General features: G+C 39.1%; 1 protein-coding gene across 1 annotated transcript in view; it reads right to left on the reverse strand.

Annotated features, from left to right (window-relative positions):
- Positions 1 to 210: 210 nt before the first annotated feature.
- Positions 211 to 13407, reverse strand: part of GALK2 (galactokinase 2) — a 50120-nt gene continuing 36923 nt past the window's right edge. The window contains exons 9-10 of the mRNA XM_074837865.1: positions 7412 to 7613; positions 211 to 694 (exon numbers count right to left, since the gene is read on the reverse strand). Of these exons, the coding sequence (XP_074693966.1) occupies positions 487 to 694; positions 7412 to 7613 (410 nt within the window). The 3' untranslated portion in view covers positions 211 to 486. The remainder of the gene's footprint in view (positions 695 to 7411; positions 7614 to 13407) is intronic.

A 13407-nucleotide genomic window follows, 5' to 3' on the forward strand; every position in this document is an offset into this window, starting at 1 on the left:
TAACATTGAGCAAGATCCTTCCAATTTTTTGAATGCTTCAGTTTAATCTTCCATTTTTACAGGACAGTCTAAACAAAAGAGTATCAGCCCTCAAAAACAATTAGCACTGAACAGCCCTGCAAACATTGCAAGGTTCCTACCCTACAATGAAATACTCATTGCTCCACCTGGTCTTACTTTTATGACAGTAAATGGAAAAGAAGAGAGATCCACTGTCACAAAGTATCATCTTTATTTCAGTTTCAGTTTTCCTTGTCAATAGGTTTTTGTAAATCAGTGTTTATACTCAAATATATTTTTAGTATGGAAAAAAGAAGACTTTACAATCAAAGAGTTTTCTTTTAATTGCTTCTTCAGGAAATATATTTTGATAATAGCCACTGCTCATTACAGTAAAAAAACAGAAAAGGCATTCGTTTACTGTGGCATGGGAAGTACTGCCAGTTCTAAATGCCCTACATAGTTTCTTTAAAATTTTTACGTTCTTTAGGCCTCAACAAAAACCAAAGCTCCTCTTCCAGGTTTGGTAGCAAACAGACTATTATTCTCCAGTGCTAGCCTTTGGACATCAGTTTGGTAATAAGCTTTTTTTACATTTTTTAGGAAAGTGTTCAGCTTGTCAGTAGGCACCATTGACACAGTGCAGCCACCCCATCCAGCTCCAGTCAGACGTGACCCGATGGCCCCAAACTGCCTAAAACAAAATAACGGAAAAAAATCATGTAAATAAACCAAAAAGGGGTAATTTGTCATATATAAAATTCCTATAGAAAACTCATGAATACTTTACTCAAAACCATCTATGTCATCTGATTTTTCTGAAGTTCACTTGGTTATATGCAACATTACAGCAATTTGCAGTTACCATTTTGGACCAAAAAAAATATGCTGACGCTTTAAACTGCAATATAGTCATTTCTGTCAATTCCAAAAGTCACCCTCTTTTATAATGCTTCAGCATCAGTCGTTTCAAGGATCACAGCACAGCTGAGATGAAGAAAGCAGGAGAAGAAAGGAATTGTGTTAGCAACATTCATAAGACATCAGAAGTGAAAACAGAAATACATGACAAAAATAACAAAAGAGGGTTCATAAACTAATTGCACAGGATGTAGGCATGCAAGCCATTTTCTAATGTGGCAAAGACAAATAGCTCTATTCTTCCAGGACAGATCTAAAACATGCTGAAGATTCACAGGCTTCTGCAGGACTGCTGAGCGTGCCTGTCAAGAAAAGGAGAGTTCAGAAACCCTTAAGAAGTCATACAGTCATTGCACTCAAACATCTGTTTATGCTGAATGGACAGAGTTGGGTATCTCTTTAGAGGAACCTCATGAACTTAACAGATTTACAGCAGTAGAGGTAAAATAAGAATTTAGTCCCAAAAGAAAAAAATGCTCTTAATAAGGAGGGTGAATAGAAAGAACAATGACAAATAAATGACATCCAAAATATAAACCATTCCCAGCCTCAAGATACTAGCCTGCTAGAAATGTCCTACAGCAAATCCCATGCCATTACTCTGCAAGATTCAGATGCCATCTCATTAGAATTTACTAGTATTATTTTCATTTGTTTACTTACCTGTGTTCCTGATCTTTACTTAGATTCAGAAAAAGTAGGAAAATACCACGTAATAAATTTTTGGGGGCTTTTCTAACCTAGTCAGAACAGGATGATTTAGAAAACTCATTTGAAATCTTATTCTCATGAGAGATCTAATCTGATTTGCAAACAAATACTTTTGATATGTTTCCAATAGCCATGCATGGAGAGATTTACGAGCCCTAGAATGTGTTTGAGGGAGAGACAGCATCATGTGAGCAACACTGGAAAACGACAGCTCATTCTGAGTAGGCTGTGGTAATTTTTCATATGTGCATTTTATGTTAAATGAATCTGGTATACTGCTGGGTTAGCAGAGGTTTAGGTCATATTTCAAGCAAGTACTTACATATGTGTTTGATTCTAAACATGCTTACATCTCTTCTTGAACAGAAACACTTTCTTCAGTGTGTCTGTGTGGTGCCACCCTTCATATTGACTCCATTTTATGTTCATTCTTTATTTCCTGTTGGTGTTTTACTTATTATTATTATTCCTGTAAACCACTCATTCTCTGATGCAATTTCTGATCCATGGAGCAACCTCCTAAAATAAACAGGATCCAATCCAGTCTCAATTGCAATCAATAAGAAACTTCCCATCGACTTCGTAAGGCCCAATCCACTTTTCAGAGTCTGCTAAATCAACTGTCTGTACTCATTTGGTGTGTTACCTCAGTCAGAACTTCTTATTTCGGATGGTGTCTGGCTTTTATTCTGGTAGACAACTGAAATCCCTTCAGAATTGTTCTGAACCTTTTATTGATTTCATAATTCCCTGTGGTCATGCTCATGCCTCATTTTTACTGAGTCATTTTAAAATACTTAGTTGAAATAAAGCATAATGTAGACAGAAAAGATGCCTGTTTCAGAGCTGAAGTCACTGTGTTTCAAAATACTGTGGCTAACAGTTTCAAATGTGGTGATATGATTAGACACTTGGGGCTTAATGCTGAGGAACTTGGCATTTTGAGGGCAGTGCTGTACACCTGAAAACTAGGTACCTGGTATTACATGAATTCAGAAGTGAGCACCTAATTCCACATCTACTGGAGATGCAGTGCATGGGAGGTATCCAGATCGAACACAAGAAAGTTAACTTTGGAACAGGTCTGCAACTGTCTTTTTCAAGTCTTAATCAGTTCAGTCCTAAGCCAGACTCCTCTGGTAAAGTGGGATTCATAGCCAGACACTCTTCTTGTGCACTGCCATCTAAATCATGCATTTATGAAGAGCAGTATGAGCAGACAATAAGGTTGTGGATGAAGTGCTCACCCACATGGTGGGCGACGTGGATTTTACATGTGGGAAAGTACCCTATGCACTGCCTGGGCTGTGCTGTAGCTGTGAGGACAAGTAATAGGGGAGAGATGGTGGCACACAAGAAAGAGAATGCATCTGTAGTCTAGTGTTGGGGGCACTTGGCTCCCAGTCCTGGGTTCTGGCCTTTGCTTCTTGAAGAGATTATATATCTTGTTCCAGTATTCACTGGATAAGAGAATTATCTTATGAGAAAGGGGGTGTGTGTATGTGTAAATGAGAGTAAAAACACGAGTACTACAGCAAAGGAAAGAAGAATAGAAATGCAAGTCCCATAGTTTGGTGTATAGAAGCAATAGGTAGGACATTGCAGTACCTAGTTTTAAAAATAATTGTGCTGTAAAAGGTGAAAATATCAGAGCAATATTGTTAATTCTAAATACTCAAAATTATGAACCAGCTATTCAGAAAGCATGGAGTTAACACGATGAGATTTAAATATATAAATTGGGGGGGCGAATTCTTTTGTAGCTTAGTGTGCATTTGAATAACATCTTTAAGCCTTTTTGGCTCTGAAAGAGCTGCAAACTTCTTTTTGTAGGGTGTTTTTTGTTTGCTTTGTTGAATTTTCAACTTGTGCCATGACTCCAGGCTTTGCAGCTTTAAGAAAATCATCAGTGATAAGAGTCTTGATAAAATGCAGAGTTGACTTGGCTACCATAATGCACCTGGATGCAATATAAAAACTGTATCTTTTAAAAGTGATCAGAGAGGATTCAGCTATCTTCAACTGTAAGGGGCATGGCTGGTAACACAAAAATTATCAGGACTTACACCACCGAAATATGGAGAGTAAGGGAATGAAAGTTATTTGTAACACTCAAGGATTCTGAGAGATTTTTAAAAGTACCCAATGAATTCAGGAGCTCAGATCCAATTTTTTGTTCCTTAATTGTTTAGTAAATCTTCTGTGTTACTTACTTTAAAAGACTAACAGGTAAAACAGCTATTAACGGCATGAGGTAGGTTAGAGAAAGTATGAGTCTTCTGTCTTTGCAAAACCAGAAAAAACACAACTGACCAACTAGCGGTTACAGTTTTCAGCACTACAAACCACAGCAAGTATGGATCCCTTTCTGTCTTGGCAGAGGCTGTACAGTAAAACATAAAGATCTAGGCAAAACAGAAAACATCTGGATATGCAGATTATTCTTCACAGTTTAAACCTTGTAAGGAGAGAGCAGCAGTAGACTCGGGCAATTCTGCGGAATGTATTTTTGGAAAGGCTTTTTAAAGTTACAGGGCAGCTGTATATCATTGTAAGTAAAGAATGTAATTTATGTAGTTCCTGGCCATTTCTATAATCACATCAGCCAAGCTTTCCTAGAGTGACTAGTGATTTTATGTCCCTTAGTTTTTTAATGTACAACTTGAGAAAAGTTAAAGACTTTTTTTCCAATAGTTTCCAAAATTTAGATGCTGGCTTAAGCTGCATCCATCTAGAACAGCTATAGACTTTTAGAAATCTAACCACAGATTCAGAAAAACATTAAAGAATATCAAACTTCTAAAGAAGAAAGATACATTTCTTAGGAAATACTCTTGATGAGACAAGACTGTAAAGAATAATAAATAATGTACTTGTTTCTGTGCAATGAATGTAATAAAAAAACCCCAGATTAAATAATTTTAATACACCAATTAGAAATCGTTTCACATGAATGACGCTCCACTGTGGTGCTCAGCTATGCTCATCATATTAGCTGTGGGCTCTTCTGCTGGTAAGTTAGAAATCTGATGTGACGTGGGCACACACATTACTCTTTGCTATTTATATTTGGGTCCCTGGAACTGAAATGCTCTGATTAATTTAATTTAGTAAAATCCTAACGGCGTACTCCTTTCCTTTGGGTTCTGTGGCTGTGTCCATGCCACTGCCTGCAAGTTAGTGTCACGATACCCAAGCTAGCTCAGACAACAGCAGCTGTCTAGTCGTGAAAGCACAGAGCTCAGCATAAATGAGAAACAGAGAATTTCCATCCCCATGCTGAGCTTCATGCTGCAATAGACTGTCACTAGCATCCATGCTAGCTTATTTAAATGTAGCACAGATAACTCCATGATGTAATGCAGATCTTATCAGTTTATACCTGTTTTCCCCTACTTTGAAACAGGATAGTTTTCTCCCCACATTTCTGACAACAGGCCCTGTCAGTTGACTCAAGCTGGATACCCTAAGTGAAGACACTTAAAATGGCTAGTCACTTTTGCCAGTTCAGTCATCAGATGCTATTGACTGAGGCATCAACACTGCGTAGTTAATATACCTAAAAATAATGCAGATGTTAAGTTTTAAGGCTTTTCCTCTGTCAGTGCTGTCACAGAACAGGCAGTGCTGATACTGGATCAAGACTTTGTAGCCTAAGATTTTTGATAATTCAGTAGAGCATATCTTCTGTCTTCAGCTAACGCTGGAGACAGTTCTCCCTTCTCACACACAGATCAGCAATTCCCTTTGAGTAGCTGGGATAACCATGGAGGAATTGCCCTGCTGAGTGACTGTCGTAGCTTATTCTATTATGTGATCATTATGTGATACAATAAACTGAACATAGCCTGTGAATTATGTACTGGATTGACTCCCAAGAGAAGAAACAAAAATTGTATTGCTAAATTGCTATCAGCCCGTCCAATGGCTATCATGGCTTCTTTGTTTTTTTATCACACAACAGCATGTGTATCCCATATGCAAAATAATCTGTGAATGTCCAAAAGTTTTCTGTTCAGTTTTTAAGTTTTGCAGTTTTCTGGCTCAGAGGCCATTCCATCTTGTCTGCAAAAGAAATCAGACTAACCTAAATAATCATCTGTATCATACTCTATCAAACCTGGTAAGTGGGTATTACAACTTACAAAATCTGCATAAGTACAGAAGTAAGAAAGCATATGGCAAATTGCATGTTTGTAAAATTCGTCTTTTCATTACAAGCCAGACTAATTTAAATTTTTTTTAAAAACAAAGGCAGTTGTGAAATATTTTTGTATCTTTCTGGTGATCTTTAGGTGATAAGGTATTCTTTTTTTTTTTTTTTTAGCTTCAAGTTGAAACAGTTTCTGTTTTCTTTAAGACTGAAAGATATATAGAAAGGATGGGATACTTTTATAGAGTATTTGCTTCTAAAAGACAGTGAAACGACATTTCATGGCTTAGGGCAGAACTTCCCAAACTAAACACACCCTTCTCCAAGGAGAAGCAGGGACCATAACAAACGAGCAGAAATATGAAGGTGGCATTCTGAGGAGCCATGATGAAGTGAATGGGGGAAGCAGCTGGGAGAAGGTGGCTGGGGCACAGGCAGAGACGGAGTAGTGGTGCGAAAGCTCAGGTGGGCAGCTGTTTATTCCCCCAAGCCACTGTTAAAATGATCACCAACCACTGAACTCCTTCTATAGGCAATGAATTCCTTCTATAGGCACTGAATTTAGATTAAAGTTAGCATAAGATGTCTGTCCCATGATTAAATGTACCAGAAAAATGGAAATAAAGAGGGCCTGAAATGTGCACATCCTTTCATGCTGGTCCTGTGATATGGATGAAATACTATGTAGAATGTGAATAACAAGTATTTGTTTTTACTTTCTGTATTAGCATATGGTTACACCAGATCTCATCATCCACTGTAGCAGAGTAATGAAAATAACAGCCTGCTACACACAACAACCTGTGATTTCCAGCTCACTTCAAGCCATTTCTCAAACTTGGTTTCTTCTGGCTAGAAGATATGAAACTGGGGAGGAATTAAGGGAGAAGAGAAGGGACAAAATGACACTGGGGCAATCCGTTTTGTAGCTGTGAGCGCTGGTTTTATCGCAGCCAAACTGAGTGAGGGAACCTAGCTAAAAGAATGAGGCTGGGGTGGCAATGGACGCTAAATAATGTGGGGTAAGCTCAGACACACAGTGCAGAGAGAAGCAGAGTGTTAGTCATTGTAACAGTTAACACACTCATCTTTTAAATGGTGAAATGCTGTCCAACCTATCTGATACCCTAGACAACATATTTTTTGAATTGAAAAAAAATGCAATAGCATTTCATAATATGCCATTATGATTCCAAGGCAACCTAAGAATAGCTTGCCTATGCCCTGGAATTCCCATGGCAACAGTTCTGAAATGGTTAAGAAATGCACAAAAAGTAACAGAATTCAAATAGAACAACTAAGATGATGTTTTAAGAAAAACACTTATGACTTCTACAACTTAAAAAAAGAATAGCCAACAGTCTAACGTAACACTTGTGACGATGAGTCAGTACAAAAGCAAAGTCTGTAATAAAGCCATAAACTGCAGCTTTCATCTGAAAGTATTACACAGATGTCAGTAGGGAAACAATTGACCATGTAATGTCCCTGCAGGAGATTAATTTTGTAATAAGAGACAAGAATACTTTCATTTTAAAATTGCAATAGCCAACGATGTCATATTTTCTCATCAATTCAAACAATATTCTCAACAGGCGATTACTCTTCTTTGTGGTCAAAACTTACAGGCAGATGTCTACCAGCCGATCCAGTTCAGGACAGCTGCATTCATACATTTCCCTGCAGCTGATATAGCTCTGGTTCATTAATTCTCCCAGCAGCTGGATTGCATTGGCAGGTGCTTCATTGCATATCTTCTTAAATTCCAGCACTCTGGCAGCTTCACTATACACATGCGTTGCACGCTGGTATAACTTAAAGGTGGAAACTAAACAAAATGAAAATATTAGGTACTACAGTTATCCATTAATATTCACTACAAAAGGAACATACAAAACCACGGTAGAATTATTTTTTTTTTTAGTCATTTGTATTTTCTATTAGAACTCCATAGGCTAAAAGTCTTCTGCAAAAGCTCACCTACATCTTCTTTAAAAGCCCTAATAAAATAGTATTTAGAGTTCATCAAAAGACAATGTACTTATTTTTTTCATGTTGATAACTTCATGCACATGCTCTGGTTATTTGCTGTGTCACTGAACAGACCCAGTCTCTCTCCTTTTACTTTGCAGAAGAAAACCACAAGTTCGAATGTTAGCAGTGACATGCATCAGGGCATTAATCTAAAGGTTTCACGTTTTCAAATACAAGCAAAACTGAGTCATGAGAGCACCAGGAAGGTGCCCTGTGCCCTGCAGGCAGCTGTCAGCCAGCACCTGCTGGCCCAGGGTGCTGTGTGTGACTGCTCCAGGCCAAATCTGCATCAGCTGTGCAGATGGACCTTTTCTTGAAAAAAAATAAGCATCAAACCACAAAAAAACTTTTTTTTAAAAAAAAAAAACTGAGATTAACAAAAATGTAGTATCCATATTTCCTGGTGCATAGGTAAAGAAGTGCTCTCAAATATTTTCACAATGATGCAGCTCACTCTGACTATAAATACTAGATTAAAGGTACAGTGAAGAGCACAGGTGCTTTCAGTTTGGTCTTCAGGGTTTATTTTTGGTGTGTGTTACCAGCCAGAGTGTTAGTGCTGCCTGTGTGGATGTGAAGAGATACCAAGCCTAGATAGGTACTGCTTAGTATTGACCTACTAAGATCAAGGGCTAGTGCAAGGATTTGGGCTGAAATGTTTCTATTGTGCCATGAAAAAGCAGTTCCTCTGGGAAGGCAGGGGGGTGTGCCCAAACCTGCATGGCTGCTGGGGTAGAAACCTCCACCAAGCCTGAACAGTGGGGCATAAAAAGAAAGGAGGGGATGGCTGTGGATAAAGGCTCCTCAAGCTACTACTACTTACAGGAGGGTTTGGTTTGCAACTAATATCCAAGAATTGATCTGCCTTTCCCAAGCTATTGTAGTTCATTGTTTTACTCTCCCAATATAGTTCTGTTTGCTTTAATACTGAGGCTGCTATTGAGGAAGTATTGTTTACCAGAAGCATGCGTGACATAAATTATTATTAAATTGGTTTACTTGAGCTGTTTGGGTGCTAAATATTAGATAAGTGGACTTTATTCTTTATGTGAGCACCTACTGCAGTATGTTTCCTTATTTCATCGCAACTCAAGCACACTCTTGTTAGAGCACTGCAGAACATCCTCGTTTTCTTTCTACGTGTAAATTCTCCTTTAGATCAAGGTCTTTCTCCTCATTTCAGCTTCTTTCTCTCTTGCTTTCTAAAATGGCTGATGAAACACTCAAATAGAGGTAAAAGGAGAAGAGAGACAAGCCCTGTATTCAAAACAGAACTCACTATCTGACCCAGACACGTGGAGTTCCTATGTGGCTGTTCTGTGGAGACAGCCCAGTTCTGGAACCACTTCTGATGATTTCAGCAGACTACATTTGCAAGTATATGCAGAAATCTTCCTTGAAAGACTGGAAATAAAATTGTGTCCAGTATTAAGTCTCTCATATGCTCCAGATTGCAATCCTTCCAGATGAAAGCTTCATCAGCACCTGTATAATCCCTCTTTATTTCTCCAGAGTAAGTGTAAACCACAACTGTAAATGCTGAAAATACAGTGCTGAGACACACACAAGTAGTCTAAAATGATAGAGGAACATTGAACATAGCAGTGTTCTGCTACTGGTGATGTTGCTTCTGGTGATATTTATTTTGTAATTCAATACAGCCTGCTACTGAGAAATCCTGTGTTGCTGTCTTTTGAACAGGCCTTCTGAATGCATTTCAAACTAGGACAGAAATGAGAAAATTGAGTGCCCCCCAGAAACATCATCTTGAGATTATCACACAGGAAGAGCATATTTTGGTTTCCTATTTAGAGGTGTGTTTTACCCCACTGGATTTTGTTGCTGCTGGAGTTACTTGCACTGTGTTTTGCAGAGCAATGCCTCAGTATTTTTAAATGGTGAGGAAAGGCAGCTTGGCCTATTTTAAAGGATGGTTTCTCTTTAAATACTCTCTTCTTATAAGCCATTGTTTTAGAGCAAGGAGATTTCTAAATGTGCATTCGTTTAGGGAATATCTAAAGTTGCGTGAGAGATTGCCATAGCTCACACTCTCTTGTAAATCACCATTGAACAGTAGTAACCCAAAGAATGAACTGAAAACATGTCTGGTTTCAATTGTAAGGCAACAGACTTGCCAAAGGCTGTGATTGATTCGGAGACCACCCTTTGGTAGAGCAATGCTCTACTGGCCAGATTACCTTAAAAATCTCCGGGGTTGTGTTGTGCTCGTCATGTTATGAACTGGCAACCCGAATGGGCGCTCCAGCTACTGGCTGCCAGCCAGAAGATCTGAGCTGTGTCCTTGACAGCATTCACTCCCCAGAGAGCCCCTCTCTGTAGGAGAGAATTTGCTACCTTGACACTGGCTTTCTCCTGATGCAAAAGCAATCCTTTCAGGCAGTTCTTAAGTGAGAAACAGTGGCTGTATGTTATTTTCGGACTCCTCGGTGGACATTTACCGAATTAGTATCGGCTGGTATCATTATGTTAGCTATTGGCTGGTTACAGGCAGCCCTTTATTTCAGAAAATTTTGTTTGTGTTTAAAAAATTTCTTTTATAGTTTGTTTTTCCTCTCTGGCAGTGCACTGTTCAGGTAAAATTATCTTCAGGACAGCAAACACCTCTGTAGACTGTAAACCCTATTCTAAAATAATGAAATGATTCACATATTTTCATCTTTCAACACCAAATGCCTCTGGTAAAAGAGAAACCCTCTTTGTATCTCTTCTGTTTGGATGGGTAGTCCAACTAACCATCTCCATATAATAAAAGATAGCAGAGCACATATGGTATTTCAAAAAATTACATCTATATTGGAATGTCCTTGCTACATCACAGCCTGTATATTAGCTCCACATAAATAAAATCTGAATTAACAGGACATGCCAAAGAGCTATGGAGGCTGTGGTTTTAGAAGAGTACAGAAACTGATCAAAATCTGCATGCTTCATGCGACCACATTTTTTACAATTAAAAAGGGATGATTTCCCAAGCCATACTGTGTCACAGTTAAAAGGAACAAAACCAAAGTGCGCACAACCTTCCAGTGTTGCACAGGACTGGGTTATATGGTCTCAGCCTCTGTGGTGCTCAAAGGAGAGAAAAAAAAAGTAGGGTTTAGGGAACTAATGCCAGATTCTTAAAAGCATGTGGATCCTTAAATCTATTATAGTGTACGAGAATTAGGTACTTAATCTGACTGAAAATGTAAATAAACTTTCCTAATCCAGTAGACTATAAAGGCCTGGTTTCTCCCGCTTAAATTTATTTCCAGATTAGGGGTACAGGTACCCTCAGCTCCATCTTCTGTCAGTGAAAATGACAGGTTAGGGAACTGTTTATCGCACCCGAGAGGCGGATTGCCCTGTGGTACCCATTTCTCTGGCGATTAGAGAGGAACCTAAAACCTCTGGTGCAATGAAACTAGCTGGCTGCCACGCTGATGTAATTGTCTAGGGCATGTCTAAAGTAATGTTTCTTCCGTAAGGGGATCTGTGCAATATCCAGTTGAGGTGCTCTGCTTGTTTAAAATGACATAGCACCATTCAGACTGATATATCAGCTGAGGATCTGGTGTCTGACCAGAATCGTGCTCTCAAAAACTGTTCTTTGAGAATCGCTACACATTTCCTCTCTGCCCCATTCTGCATTGCTCACTGCCATGCAGAAATGAACTGTTTGATTTTAGACCACAATCAGAATCTCAGGGTCTCTTTTGTCTCTTTCTGAAAAGATAGTATGGAGATTGTGATTTATTCTGTATGGTATCAGCTGCACACCGAAAAAGTTTCTTGTGGACTCAAGTGAGGGTGAACGATACTTTTTATGGATTGAAACAGATATGGAGCAGAAGACGTTAAACCTGAAAAGTCAAAATGAGACCAAAGAAAACTTTAAGAAGGACAAGGAATCCTATACCCAGGTCTGCTCTTAGTGACATTTTGTCACTAAGTTTTTAACACATTTCACCTGTATTCAGCCTGTTACTGGAGCAGCTAATCCACCTTCCAGGTCATAGCCTCACTAACTGTGTTTCTGGAGTTTCAAAGAGGACACAGTGAATCTTCTACCAGGAATCTCCTCTACTGTTAACCGCTTTGTATTACCAGTCCTTATCTATTTTTCAGAAAATATCAGCAACTCTCGTTGCCCCTTTGTGAGTTCTCTGCACCCTAGCTTTGCTCCTCTGCAGAGGGTTTCTGTAATGTCATCCATGAACAGGTAGCTTCAATTCACTTACAGACCACCAAATGCCCTTGAAAGAAATGGTGACATTTTCCAGTGCACTAATAGCTCGCACTGCGGCAAGAACCTTCCAATTTGTTAAGACACAGCAGACTAACATTAATGAAAGTTTGTCCAAAATCCATATAAAATCTCTTAAAAACAAACAAAAATCCTGGGCTATTAGTCCCAAATAACTGTGGGTTAATTAAATATAACAGAAAAGTTTGCTGTGGGTTTTCTACTGTATGGTCATATTTTTAATTTTAGCTTTACAAAAATTGTGCAAACCTGTCCACTCCATTTACAGGGATTTTTTTCTTTATAATTAAACATTGTGGCTTCTCAGCAACTCATATTATGTGCTACAACTTCAACTTCAGCAGATTCCTTTCTTTAGAGGCTTCCTGTACAATTCTATCTGACCTTTAGCTAGAGACCAACCTCTTCAGGCTATATATTTTTTTTCTAGTTGCTTTGGCAGCTTCTTAAGATATGTTTCACTGTAGATTAATGAGCTACACATGGCTGATGAGACTGTTAGAAATTTACAACAGGAAAAACTCACCGATGCAAAATCATGTAGGGGACAGTTTCTACCACCATTACTCATGTGGAATAGTACCCTTCTCTGTTAGGCATCCTGCTGATTGAACATGATGAGGGTGAAGGTTTCTGGCTCATAATGTATATAAGAAAATGCTGCCAGATGGCTTTAATTTGAGCCAGATTGTGAACCCCCTACTCGAAGTGGGGAACAGTTACTCTACTGGGACTGCTCAAGTAACTGTTTGCAATCTGGCTTTCTGAAAATAAACCAGGGGACGAGTCATTGCTGGATTCAGTGACCCATTTAGCAGACACCTGCTTAGAGATTATGATAACTACTGGTTTGAAGTGACTTTTTCCTCCAGAGGAATGCTAGCTTTAACAAGGCTTTTGCAACTAACCTAGACCATTCAGTGCCTGTGCCTAACCTGTGGCACACCCCAAAGGCCTGCATCCTCCAGGTAGCTGTTTGGGATCTGCCTGGAGCAGCCCCCTCTCTGGGGTTCATCCCAAGTAAACCATGTTTTTGTGGAAGGGGATGGTATATTCTCAATTTTCTCCATGACATGGATCAGGCTGAGGCTGGAGTAGGCACATGGACCCTCAGGCTGGGAAGTGCTCTTAGGTCTGCCAGTTTGGAGGTAACCTCTGTTCATGCAAGACAAAGCGCTCTACTAGTGCGCACAACAAAGCTTTATGTGTCCCAGAGCAGCCTGACAGAACATCTGAGAGTCCACCTTCATGTACACTTGTCTGTGCAAATCAAGTTGAAACTGTTCTTGCACTGAGATCACCGTTAATACAAATTACTTGG

The sequence above is a fragment of the Strix aluco genome, chromosome 12 (genome assembly GCF_031877795.1).
Source record: "Strix aluco isolate bStrAlu1 chromosome 12, bStrAlu1.hap1, whole genome shotgun sequence".
Lineage (NCBI taxonomy): Eukaryota > Metazoa > Chordata > Aves > Strigiformes > Strigidae > Strix > Strix aluco.